General features: G+C 54.3%; 1 protein-coding gene across 1 annotated transcript in view; it reads right to left on the bottom strand.

Moving 5' to 3' along the window:
• The window catches only part of LOC129836332 (mitotic spindle assembly checkpoint protein MAD1-like), a 101,895-nt gene that overhangs the window by 62,543 nt on the left and 25,764 nt on the right, over window positions 1-13,588 (bottom strand). The window contains exon 4 of the mRNA XM_055902362.1: window positions 2,710-2,926. Within this exon, the coding sequence (XP_055758337.1) occupies window positions 2,710-2,926 (217 nt within the window). The remainder of the gene's footprint in view (window positions 1-2,709; window positions 2,927-13,588) is intronic.

Here is a 13,588-nt window from a genome sequence, read left to right as displayed (position 1 = left end):
ACGTTTCCAATGACAACAACGCCTGCCATGGACGTTTTCTATGACCAAACGCCTGCCATGAACGTTTCCTATGACAAAAACGCCTGCCATGGACGTTTTCTATGACCAAACGCCTGCCATGGACGTTTCCTATGACAACAACGCCTGCCATGGACGTTTCCTATGACAACAACGCCTGCCATGGACGTTTTCTATGACCAAACGCCTGCCATGGACGTTTCCTATGACAACAACGCCTGCCATGGACGTTTCCTATGACAACAACGCCTGCCATGGACGTTTCCTATGACAACAACGCCTGCCATGGACGTTTCCTATGACAACAACGCCTGCCATGGACGTTTCCTATGACAACAACGCCTGCCATGGACGTTTCCTAGTTGCTTTGAACGTTCAGAAGCATAGTGTAAGAACACTTAAAGGCTCAAAGGAAAATATGAGTCCACTCTGGCTAGCCACAGCAGTCCGCTAGCCGTTCAGCCACAGCAGTCCGCTAGCCGTTCAGCCACAGCAGTCCGCTAGCCGTTCAGCCACAGCAGTCCGCTAGCCGTTCAGCCACAGCAGTCCGCTAGCCAGCCAGCCACAGCAGTCCGCTAGCCAGCCAGCCACAGCAGTCCGCTAGCCAGCCAGCCACAGCAGTCCGCTAGCCAGCCACAGCAGTCCGCTAGCCAGCCACAGCAGTCCGCTAACTAGCCACAGCAGTCAGCTAGCTATGTAGCTGTTTAGCTTTCTAGCACATTCACTCATTAGTTTGTAAACAATAATACAAGCTAGTTAGCTACCACATGTTCTTGTCAGACTGTCCACAGACCTAGCTAGCAAGCAACATCGCTATAGTTAACCTGTGAGAACTGCTACAAGCATTCATTTCGTTGTCCCCTTTCCACTGGCGGCACTGTAGAGCCTAAATAGATATGTGCCGTTGGAAAGCTGGGATTCCCCTCTATTAAACAGTAGCCATGTAATTGTGACAACGTAGAAATATTCTAATCCATGTCATTGAGATGGTAGGTCTACATGGGATCAGACACAGCAGGAGATGGTAGGTCTACACGGGATCAGACACAGCAGGAGATGGTAGGTCTACACGGGATCAGACACAGCAGGAGATGGTAGGTCTACACGGGATCAGACACAGGAGGAGATGGTAGGTCTACATGGGATCAGACACAGCAGGAGATGGTAGGTCTACACGGGATCAGACACAGCAGGAGATGGTAGGTCTACACGGGATCAGACACAGCAGGAGATGGTAGGTCTACACGGGATCAGACACAGGAGGAGATGGTAGGTCTACATGGGATCAGACACAGCAGGAGATGGTAGGTCTACATGGGATCAGACACAGCAGGAGATGGTAGGTCTACATGGGATCAGACACAGCAGGAGATGGTAGGTCTACATGGGATCAGACACAGCAGGAGATGGTAGGTCTACATGGGATCAGACACAGCAGGAGATGGTAGGTCTACATGGGATCAGACACAGGAGGAGATGGTAGGTCTACATGGGATCAGACACAGCAGGAGATGGTAGGTCTACGCGGGATCAGACACAGGAGGAGATGGTAGGTCTACGCGGGATCAGACACAGCAGGAGATGGTAGGTCTACGCGGGTTCAGACACAGCAGGAGATGGTAGGTCTACGCGGGATCAGACACAGCAGGAGATGGTAGGTCTACATGGGATCAGACACAGCAGGAGATGGTAGGTCTACATGGGATCAGACACAACAGGAGATGGTAGGTCTACATGGGATCAGACACGGCAGGAGATGGTAGGTCTACATGGGATCAGACACGGCAGGAGATGGTAGGTCTACACGGGATCAGACACGGCAGGAGATGGTAGGTCTACACGGGACCAGACACGGCAGGAGATGGTAGGTCTACACGGGATCAGACACAGCAGGAGATGGTAGGTCTACACGGGATCAGACACAGCAGGAGATGGTAGGTCTACATGGGATCAGACACAGCAGGAGATGGTAGGTCTACACGGGATCAGACACAGCAGGAGATGGTAGGTCTACACGGGATCAGACACAGCAGGAGATGGTAGGTCTACACGGGATCAGACAGCAGGAGATGGTAGGTCTACACGGGATCAGACAGCAGGAGATGGTAGGTCTACACGGGATCAGACACAGCAGGAGATGGTAGGTCTACATGGGATCAGACACAGCAGGAGATGGTAGGTCTACATGGGATCGAGGGGTCGACGGTAGAGCGAGGGGCCGACGGTAGAGCGAGGGGCCGACGGTGGAGCGAGCGGCCGACGGTGGAGCGAGGGGCCGACGGTGGAGCGAGGGGCCGACGGTGGAGCGAGGGGCCGGCGGTGGAGCGAGGGGCCGGCGGTAGAGCGAGGGGCCGACGGTAGAGCGAGGGGCCGACGGTAGAGCGAGGGGCCGACGGTAGAGCGAGGGGCCGACGGTAGAGCGAGGGGCCGACGGTAGAGCGAGGGGCCGACGGTAGAGAAAGAGTCTGAAGGTAGAGGCTGAAGGTAGAGAAAGAGTCTGAGGGTCGAGGCTGAAGGTAGAGAAAGAGTCTGAAGGTAGAGGCTGAATGTAGAGAAAGAGTCTGAGGGTAGAGGCTGAAGTAGAGGCCAGTTCTCCAGTATAAATATTGTTTTGTTTCTGCATAAAGCCTTAATGAGATAACAGCATGTCAGCAGTGAAAAGCTGTCAGTGAGCTGTGTGTCTCCTCTTACCCAGGACCTCCTGTGAGGGAGGCAGACTGAGGCTGGTCTCTCCTGCAGCAGCAGCCAGAGGGATAGTGCCCCCTGTCTGTAGTGAGCGGAGGTGTTCCCTCAAACACTCCACTTCTGCCCTCAGCGCCTCCACTTCCTCCACACGCTGCTGTTTGGCCATGCTCGTAGGGTTCAGACTGAAGTGGAGGACTTTGGTTTTGACCGGATTGTAGTCTCCCTGGAGAGAGAGAGGGGAAGAGAGAGAGAGAGGGGAAGAGAGAGAGAGAGGGGAAGAGAGAGAGAGAGGGGAAGAGAGAGAGAGAGGGGAAGAGAGAGAGAGGGGAGAGAGAGAGAGAGGGGAAGAGAGAGAGAGGGGAAGAGAGAGAGAGGGGAAGAGAGAGAGAGGGGAAGAGAGAGAGGGGAAGAGAGAAAGAGAGATATGTTTTAGAAACACACCAGAACTGAATCTTACCAGAACACTGGTCATCTTTTTACATCCATTTTCATGACAATTCCACATGTTGAATCAGTGCAAACAGCAGGAGATCTCTCCATCACACCACGGGACAGTAAGAGACGGGACTAACAGCAGGAGATCTATCAATCACACCACGGGACAGTAAGAGACAGGACTAACAGCAGGAGGTCTCTCCATCACACCACGGGACAGTAAGAGACTACCAGCAGGAGATCTCTCCATCACACCACGGGACAGCAAGAGACTACCAGCAGGAGATCTCTCCATCACACCACGGGACAGTAAGAGACGGGACAACCAGCAGGAGGTCTCTCCATCACACCACGGGACAGTAAGAGACTACCAGCAGGAGATCTCTCCATCACACCACGGGACAGTAAGAGACGGGACTACCAGCAGGAGATCTCTTCATCACACCACGGGACAGTAAGAGACTGGACTACCAGCAGGAGATCTCTTCATCACACCACGGGACAGTAAGAGAAAACCAGCAGGAGATCTCTTCATCACACCACGGGACAGTAAGAGACTACCAGCAGGAGATCTCTCCATCACACCACGGGACAGTAAGAGACAACCAGCAGGAGATCTCTCCATCACACCACGGGACAGTAAGAGACAACCAGCAGGAGATCTCTCCATCACACCACGGGACAGTAAGAGACGGGACTACCAGCAGGAGGTCTCTCCATCACACCACGGGACAGTAAGAGACCACCAGCAGGATATCTCTCCATCACACCACGGGACAGTAAGAGACTACCAGCAGGAGATCTCTCCATCACACCACGGGACAGTAAGAGACCACCAGCAGGAGATCTCTCCATCACACCACGGGACAGTAAGAGACGGGACTACCAGCAGGAGATCTCTCCATCACACCACGGGACAGTAAGAGACTACCAGCAGGAGATCTCTCCATCACACCACGGGACAGTAAGAGACGGGACTACCAGCAGGAGATCTCTCCATCACACCACGGGACAGTAAGAGACGGGACTACCAGCAGGAGATCTCTCCATCACACCACGGGACAGTAAGAGACTACCAGCAGGAGATCTCTCCATCACACCACGGGACAGTAAGAGACGAGACCACCAGCAGGAGATCTCTCCATCACACCACGGGACAGTAAGAGACGAGACCACCAGCAGGAGATCTCTCCATCACACCACGGGACAGTAAGAGACTACCAGCAGGAGGTCTCTCCATCACACCACGGGACAGCAAGAGACTACCAGCAGGAGATCTCTCCATCACACCACGGGACAGTAAGAGACGGGACTACCAGCAGGAGATCTCTCCATCACACCACGGGACAGTAAGAGACGGGACTACCAGCAGGAGATCTCTCCATCACACCACGGGACAGTAAGAGACAACCAGCAGGAGATCTCTCCATCACACCACGGGACAGTAAGAGACTACCAGCAGGAGATCTCTCCATCACACCACGGGACAGTAAGAGACTACCAGCAGGAGATCTCTCCATCACACCACGGGACAGTAAGAGACTACCAGCAGGAGGTCTCTCCATCACACCACGGGACAGTAAGAGACTACCAGCAGGAGGTCTCTCCATCACACCACGGGACAGTAAGAGACGGGACTACCAGCAGGAGATCTCTCCGTCACACCACGGGACAGTAAGAGACGAGACCAGCAGCAGGTCTCTCCATCACACCACGGGACAGTAAGAGACGAGACCAGCAGGAGATCTCTCCATCACACCACGGGACAGTAAGAGACGGGACTACCAGCAGGAGATCTCTCCATCACACCACGGGACAGTAAGAGACTACCAGCAGGAGATCTCTCCATCACACCACGGGACAGTAAGAGACTACCAGCAGGAGGTCTCTCCATCACACCACGGGACAGTAAGAGACAACCAGCAGGAGATCTCTCCATCACACCACGGGACAGTAAGAGACGGGACTACCAGCAGGAGATCTCTCCATCACACCACGGGACAGTAAGAGACTACCAGCAGGAGATCTCTCCATCACACCACGGGACAGTAAGAGACAACCAGCAGGAGATCTCTCCATCACACCACGGGACAGTAAGAGACTACCAGCAGGAGATCTCTCCATCACACCACGGGACAGTAAGAGACTGGACTACCAGCAGGAGATCTCTCCATCACACCACGGGACAGTAAGAGACGGGACTACCAGCAGGAGATCTCTCCATCACACCACGGGACAGTAAGAGACGAGACCAGCAGCAGGAGATCTCTCCATCACACCACGGGACAGTAAGAGACTACCAGCAGGAGATCTCTCCATCACACCACGGGACAGTAAGAGACAACCAGCAGGAGATCTCTCCATCACACCACGGGACAGTAAGAGACTACCAGCAGGAGATCTCTCCATCACACCACGGGACAGTAAGAGACAACCAGCAGATCTCTCCATCACACCACGGGACAGTAAGAGACGGGACTACCAGCAGGAGGTCTCTCCATCACACCACGGGACAGTAAGAGACAACCAGCAGGAGATCTCTCCATCACACCACGGGACAGTAAGAGACTACCAGCAGGAGATCTCTTCATCACACCACGGGACAGTAAGAGACAACCAGCAGGAGGTCTCTCCATCACACCACGGGACAGTAAGAGACGGGACAACCAGCAGGAGATCTCTCCATCACACCACGGGACAGTAAGAGACTACCAGCAGGAGATCTCTCCATCACACCACGGGACAGTAAGAGCCAACCAGCAGGAGATCTCTCCATCACACCACGGGACAGTAAGAGACAACCAGCAGGAGATCTCTCCATCACACCACGGGACAGTAAGAGACGGGGTAACCAGCAGGAGATCTCTCCATCACACCACGGGACAGTAAGAGACGGGGTAACCAGCAGGAGATCTCTCCATCACACCACGGGACAGTAAGAGACTACCAGCAGGAGATCTCTCCATCACACCACGGTACAGTAAGAGACAACCAGCAGGAGATCTCTCCATCACACCACGGGACAGTAAGAGACGGGACTACCAGCAGGAGATCTCTCCATCACACCACGGGACAGTAAGAGACAACCAGCAGGAGATCTCTCCATCACACCACGGGACAGTAAGAGACTACCAGCAGGAGATCTCTCCATCACACCACGGGACAGCAAGAGACTACCAGCAGGAGATCTCTCCATCACACCACGGGACAGTAAGAGACTGGACTACCAGCAGGAGATCTCTCCATCACACCACGGGACAGTAAGAGACGAGACCACCAGCAGGAGATCTCTCCATCACACCACGGGACAGTAAGAGACAACCAGCAGGAGATCTCTCCATCACACCACGGGACAGTAAGAGACGAGACCACCAGCAGGAGATCTCTCCATCACACCACGGGACAGTAAGAGACTACCAGCAGGAGATCTCTCCATCACACCACGGGACAGTAAGAGACGGGACTACCAGCAGGAGATCTATCAATCACACCACGGGACAGTAAGAGACAACCAGCAGGAGATCTCTCCATCACACCACGGGACAGTAAGAGACGGGACAACCAGCAGGAGGTCTCTCCATCACACCACGGGACAGTAAGAGACTGGACTACCAGCAGGAGGTCTCTCCATCACACCACGGGACAGTAAGAGACTACCAGCAGGAGATCTCTCCATCACACCACGGGACAGTAAGAGACTACCAGCAGGAGATCTCTCCATCACACCACGGGACAGTAAGAGACGGGACTACCAGCAGGAGATCTCTCCATCACACCACGGGACAGTAAGAGACTACCAGCAGGAGATCTCTCCATCACACCACGGGACAGTAAGAGACTACCAGCAGGAGATCTCTCCATCACACCACGGGACAGTAAGAGACTACCAGCAGGAGATCTCTCCATCACACCACGGGACAGTAAGAGACGGGACTACCAGCAGGAGATCTCTCCATCACACCACGGGACAGTAAGAGACAACCAGCAGGAGATCTCTCCATCACACCACGGGACAGTAAGAGACTACCAGCAGGAGGTCTCTCCATCACACCACGGGACAGTAAGAGACTACCAGCAGGAGATCTCTCCATCACACCACGGGACAGTAAGAGACGGGACTACCAGCAGGAGATCTCTCCATCACACCACGGGACAGTAAGAGACGGGACTACCAGCAGGAGATCTCTCCATCACACCACGGGACAGTAAGAGACAACCAGCAGGAGATCTCTCCATCACACCACGGGACAGTAAGAGACTACCAGCAGGAGATCTCTCCATCACACCACGGGACAGTAAGAGACGGGACTACCAGCAGGAGATCTCTCCATCACACCACGGGACAGTAAGAGACTACCAGCAGGAGATCTCTCCATCACACCACGGGACAGTAAGAGACTACCAGCAGGAGATCTCTCCATCACACCACGGGACAGTAAGAGACGGGACTACCAGCAGGAGATCTCTCCATCACACCACGGGACAGTAAGAGACAACCAGCAGGAGATCTCTCCATCACACCACGGGACAGTAAGAGACGGGACTACCAGCAGGAGATCTCTCCATCACACCACGGGACAGTAAGAGACAACCAGCAGGAGATCTCTCCATCACACCACGGGACAGTAAGAGACTACCAGCAGGAGATCTCTCCATCACACCACGGGACAGTAAGAGACGGGACTACCAGCAGGAGATCTCTCCATCACACCACGGGACAGTAAGAGACGAGACCAGCAGCAGGATATCTCTCCATCACACCACGGGACAGTAAGAGACTACCAGCAGGAGATCTCTCCATCACACCACGGGACAGTAAGAGACGGGACAACCAGCAGGATATCTCTCCATCACACCACGGGACAGTAAGAGACGGGACAAACAGCAGGAGATCTCTCCATCACACCACGGGACAGTAAGAGACAACCAGCAGGAGATCTCTCCATCACACCACGGGACAGTAAGAGACGGGACCACCAGCAGGAGATCTCTCCATCACACCACGGGACAGTAAGAGACTACCAGCAGGAGATCTCTCCATCACACCACGGGACAGTAAGAGACTACCAGCAGGAGATCTCTCCATCACACCACGGGACAGTAAGAGACGGGACTACCAGCAGGAGATCTCTCCATCACACCACGGGACAGTAAGAGACGGGACTACCAGCAGGAGATCTCTCCATCACAACACGGGACAGTAAGAGACTACCAGCAGGATATCTCTCCATCACACCACGGGACAGTAAGAGACTGCCAGCAGGAGATCTCTCCATCACACCACGGGACAGTAAGAGATGGGACTACCAGCAGGAGATCTCTCCATCACATCACGGGACAGTAAGAGACTGCCAGCAGGAGATCTCTCCATCACACCATGGGACAGTAAGAGACAACCAGCAGGAGATCTCTCCATCACACCACGGGACAGTAAGAGACTACCAGCAGGAGATCTCTCCATCACACCACGGGACAGTAAGAGACTACCAGCAGGAGATCTCTCCATCACACCACGGGACAGTAAGAGACGGGACTACCAGCAGGAGATCTCTCCATCACACCACGGGACAGTAAGAGACAACCAGCAGGAGATCTCTCCATCACACCACGGGACAGTAAGAGACTACCAGCAGGAGATCTCTCCATCACACCACGGGACAGTAAGAGACAACCAGCAGGAGATCTCTCCATCACACCACGGGACAGTAAGAGACGAAACAACCAGCAGGAGATCTCTCCATCACACCACGGGACAGTAAGAGACAACCAGCAGGAGATCTCTCCATCACACCACGGGACAGTAAGAGACGGGGGAACCAGCAGGAGATCTCTCCATCACACCACGGGACAGTAAGAGACTGGACTACCAGCAGGAGATCTCTCCATCACACCACGGGACAGTAAGAGACTGGACTACCAGCAGGAGATCTCTCCATCACACCACGGGACAGTAAGAGACGGGACAACCAGCAGGAGATCTCTCCATCACACCACGGGACAGTAAGAGACGGGACAACCAGCAGGAGATCTCTCCATCACACCACGGGACAGTAAGAGACGGGACAACCAGCAGGAGATCTCTCCATCACACCACGGGACAGTAAGAGACGAGACAACCAGCAGGAGATCTCTCCATCACACCACGGGACAGTAAGAGACGGGACTACCAGCAGGAGATCTCTCCATCACACCACGGGACAGTAAGAGACTACCAGCAGGAGATCTCTCCATCACACCACGGGACAGTAAGAGACTGGACTACCAGCAGGAGATCTCTCCATCACACCACGGGACAGTAAGAGACTGCCAGCAGGAGATCTCTCCATCACACCACGGGACAGTAAGAGACTACCAGCAGGAGATCTCTCCATCACAACACGGGACAGTAAGAGACTACCAGCAGGAGATCTCTCCATCACACCACGGGACAGTAAGAGATGGGACTACCAGCAGGAGATCTCTCCATCACACCACGGGACAGTAAGAGACGGGACTACCAGCAGGAGATCTCTCCATCACACCACGGGACAGTAAGAGACTACCAGCAGGAGATCTCTCCATCACACCACGGGACAGTAAGAGACAACCAGCAGGAGATCTCTCCATCACACCACGGGACAGTAAGAGACGAAACAACCAGCAGGAGATCTCTCCATCACACCACGGGACAGTAAGAGACGGGACTACCAGCAGGAGATCTCTCCATCACACCACGGGACAGTAAGAGACAACCAGCAGGAGATCTCTCCATCACACCACGGGACAGTAAGAGACTACCAGCAGGAGATCTCTCCATCACACCACGGGACAGTAAGAGACGGGACTACCAGCAGGAGATCTCTCCATCACACCACGGGACAGTAAGAGACTACCAGCAGGAGATCTCTCCATCACACCACGGGACAGTAAGAGACTACCAGCAGGAGATCTCTCCATCACACCACGGGACAGTAAGAGACGGGACTACCAGCAGGAGATCTCTCCATCACACCACGGGACAGTAAGAGACAACCAGCAGGAGATCTCTCCATCACACCACGGGACAGTAAGAGACGGGACTACCAGCAGGAGATCTCTCCATCACACCACGGGACAGTAAGAGACAACCAGCAGGAGATCTCTCCATCACACCACGGGACAGTAAGAGACTACCAGCAGGAGATCTCTCCATCACACCACGGGACAGTAAGAGACGGGACTACCAGCAGGAGATCTCTCCATCACACCACGGGACAGTAAGAGACGAGACCAGCAGCAGGATATCTCTCCATCACACCACGGGACAGTAAGAGACTACCAGCAGGAGATCTCTCCATCACACCACGGGACAGTAAGAGACGGGACAACCAGCAGGATATCTCTCCATCACACCACGGGACAGTAAGAGACGGGACAAACAGCAGGAGATCTCTCCATCACACCACGGGACAGTAAGAGACAACCAGCAGGAGATCTCTCCATCACACCACGGGACAGTAAGAGACGGGACCACCAGCAGGAGATCTCTCCATCACACCACGGGACAGTAAGAGACTACCAGCAGGAGATCTCTCCATCACACCACGGGACAGTAAGAGACTACCAGCAGGAGATCTCTCCATCACACCACGGGACAGTAAGAGACGGGACTACCAGCAGGAGATCTCTCCATCACACCACGGGACAGTAAGAGACGGGACTACCAGCAGGAGATCTCTCCATCACAACACGGGACAGTAAGAGACTACCAGCAGGATATCTCTCCATCACACCACGGGACAGTAAGAGACTGCCAGCAGGAGATCTCTCCATCACACCACGGGACAGTAAGAGATGGGACTACCAGCAGGAGATCTCTCCATCACATCACGGGACAGTAAGAGACTGCCAGCAGGAGATCTCTCCATCACACCACGGGACAGTAAGAGACTACCAGCAGGAGATCTCTCCATCACACCATGGGACAGTAAGAGACAACCAGCAGGAGATCTCTCCATCACACCACGGGACAGTAAGAGACTACCAGCAGGAGATCTCTCCATCACACCACGGGACAGTAAGAGACTACCAGCAGGAGATCTCTCCATCACACCACGGGACAGTAAGAGACGGGACTACCAGCAGGAGATCTCTCCATCACACCACGGGACAGTAAGAGACGGGACTACCAGCAGGAGATCTCTCCATCACACCACGGGACAGTAAGAGACAACCAGCAGGAGATCTCTCCATCACACCACGGGACAGTAAGAGACTACCAGCAGGAGATCTCTCCATCACACCACGGGACAGTAAGAGACAACCAGCAGGAGATCTCTCCATCACACCACGGGACAGTAAGAGACGAAACAACCAGCAGGAGATCTCTCCATCACACCATGGGACAGTAAGAGACAACCAGCAGGAGATCTCTCCATCACACCACGGGACAGTAAGAGACGGGGGAACCAGCAGGAGATCTCTCCATCACACCACGGGACAGTAAGAGACTGGACTACCAGCAGGAGATCTCTCCATCACACCACGGGACAGTAAGAGACTGGACTACCAGCAGGAGATCTCTCCATCACACCACGGGACAGTAAGAGACGGGACAACCAGCAGGAGATCTCTCCATCACACCACGGGACAGTAAGAGACGGGACAACCAGCAGGAGATCTCTCCATCACACCACGGGACAGTAAGAGACGGGACAACCAGCAGGAGATCTCTCCATCACACCACGGGACAGTAAGAGACTGCCAGCAGGAGATCTCTCCATCACACCACGGGACAGTAAGAGACTACCAGCAGGAGATCTCTCCATCACACCACGGGACAGTAAGAGATGGGACTACCAGCAGGAGATCTCTCCATCACACCACGGGACAGTAAGAGACGGGACTACCAGCAGGAGATCTCTCCATCACACCACGGGACAGTAAGAGACGGGACTACCAGCAGGAGATCTCTCCATCACACCACGGGACAGTAAGAGACTACCAGCAGGAGATCTCTCCATCACACCACGGGACAGTAAGAGACTACCAGCAGGAGATCTCTCCATCACACCACGGGACAGTAAGAGACAACCAGCAGGAGATCTCTCCATCACACCACGGGACAGTAAGAGACGGGACTACCAGCAGGAGGTCTCTCCATCACACCACGGGACAGTAAGAGACTACAAGCAGGAGATCTCTCCATCACACCACGGGACAGTAAGAGACTACCAGCAGGAGATCTCTCCATCACACCACGGGACAGTAAGAGACTACCAGCAGGAGATCTCTCCATCACACCACGGGACAGTAAGAGACGGGACAACCAGCAGGAGATCTCTCCATCACACCACGGGACAGTAAGAGACAACCAGCAGGAGATCTCTCCATCACACCACGGGACAGTAAGAGACGGGACTACCAGCAGGAGATCTCTCCATCACACCACGGGACAGTAAGAGACTACCAGCAGGAGATCTCTCCATCACACCACGGGACAGTAAGAGACTGCCAGCAGGAGATCTCTCCATCACATCACGGGACAGTAAGAGACTGCCAGCAGGAGATCTCTCCATCACACCACGGGACAGTAAGAGACGGGACTACCAGCAGGAGATCTCTCCATCACACCACGGGACAGTAAGAGACGGGACTACCAGCAGGAGATCTCTCCATCACACCACGGGACAGTAAGAGACGGGACTACCAGCAGGAGATCTCTCCATCACACCACGGGACAGTAAGAGACAACCAGCAGGAGGTCTCTCCATCACACCACGGGACAGTAAGAGACGGGACAACCAGCAGGAGATCTCTCCATCACACCACGGGACAGTAAGAGACTGGACTACCAGCAGGAGATCTCTCCATCACACCACGGGACAGTAAGAGACGGGACTACCAGCAGGAGATCTCTCCATCACACCACGGGACAGTAAGAGACGGGGCAACCAGCAGGAGATCTCTCCATCACACCACGGGACAGTAAGAGACAACCAGCAGGAGATCTCTCCATCACACCACGGGACAGTAAGAGACTACCAGCAGGAGATCTCTCCATCACACCACGGGACAGTAAGAGACGGGACTACCAGCAGGAGATCTCTCCATCACACCACGGGACAGTAAGAGACTACCAGCAGGAGATCTCTCCATCACACCACGGGACAGTAAGAGACTACCAGCAGGAGATCTCTCCATCACACCACGGGACAGTAAGAGACGGGACTACCAGCAGGAGATCTCTCCATCACACCACGGGACAGTAAGAGACGGGACTACCAGCAGGAGATCTCTCCATCACACCACGGGACAGTAAGAGACTACCAGCAGGAGATCTCTCCATCACACCACGGGACAGTAAGAGACGGGACTACCAGCAGGAGATCTCTCCATCACACCACGGGACAGTAAGAGACCACCAGCAGGAGATCTCTCCATCACACCACGGGACAGTAAGAGACTACCAGCAGGAGATCTCTCCATCACA

This window comes from Salvelinus fontinalis, chromosome 37 (assembly GCF_029448725.1).
Source record: "Salvelinus fontinalis isolate EN_2023a chromosome 37, ASM2944872v1, whole genome shotgun sequence".
NCBI lineage: Eukaryota > Metazoa > Chordata > Actinopteri > Salmoniformes > Salmonidae > Salvelinus > Salvelinus fontinalis.
This window is presented reverse-complemented; position numbering and strand designations above follow the sequence as displayed.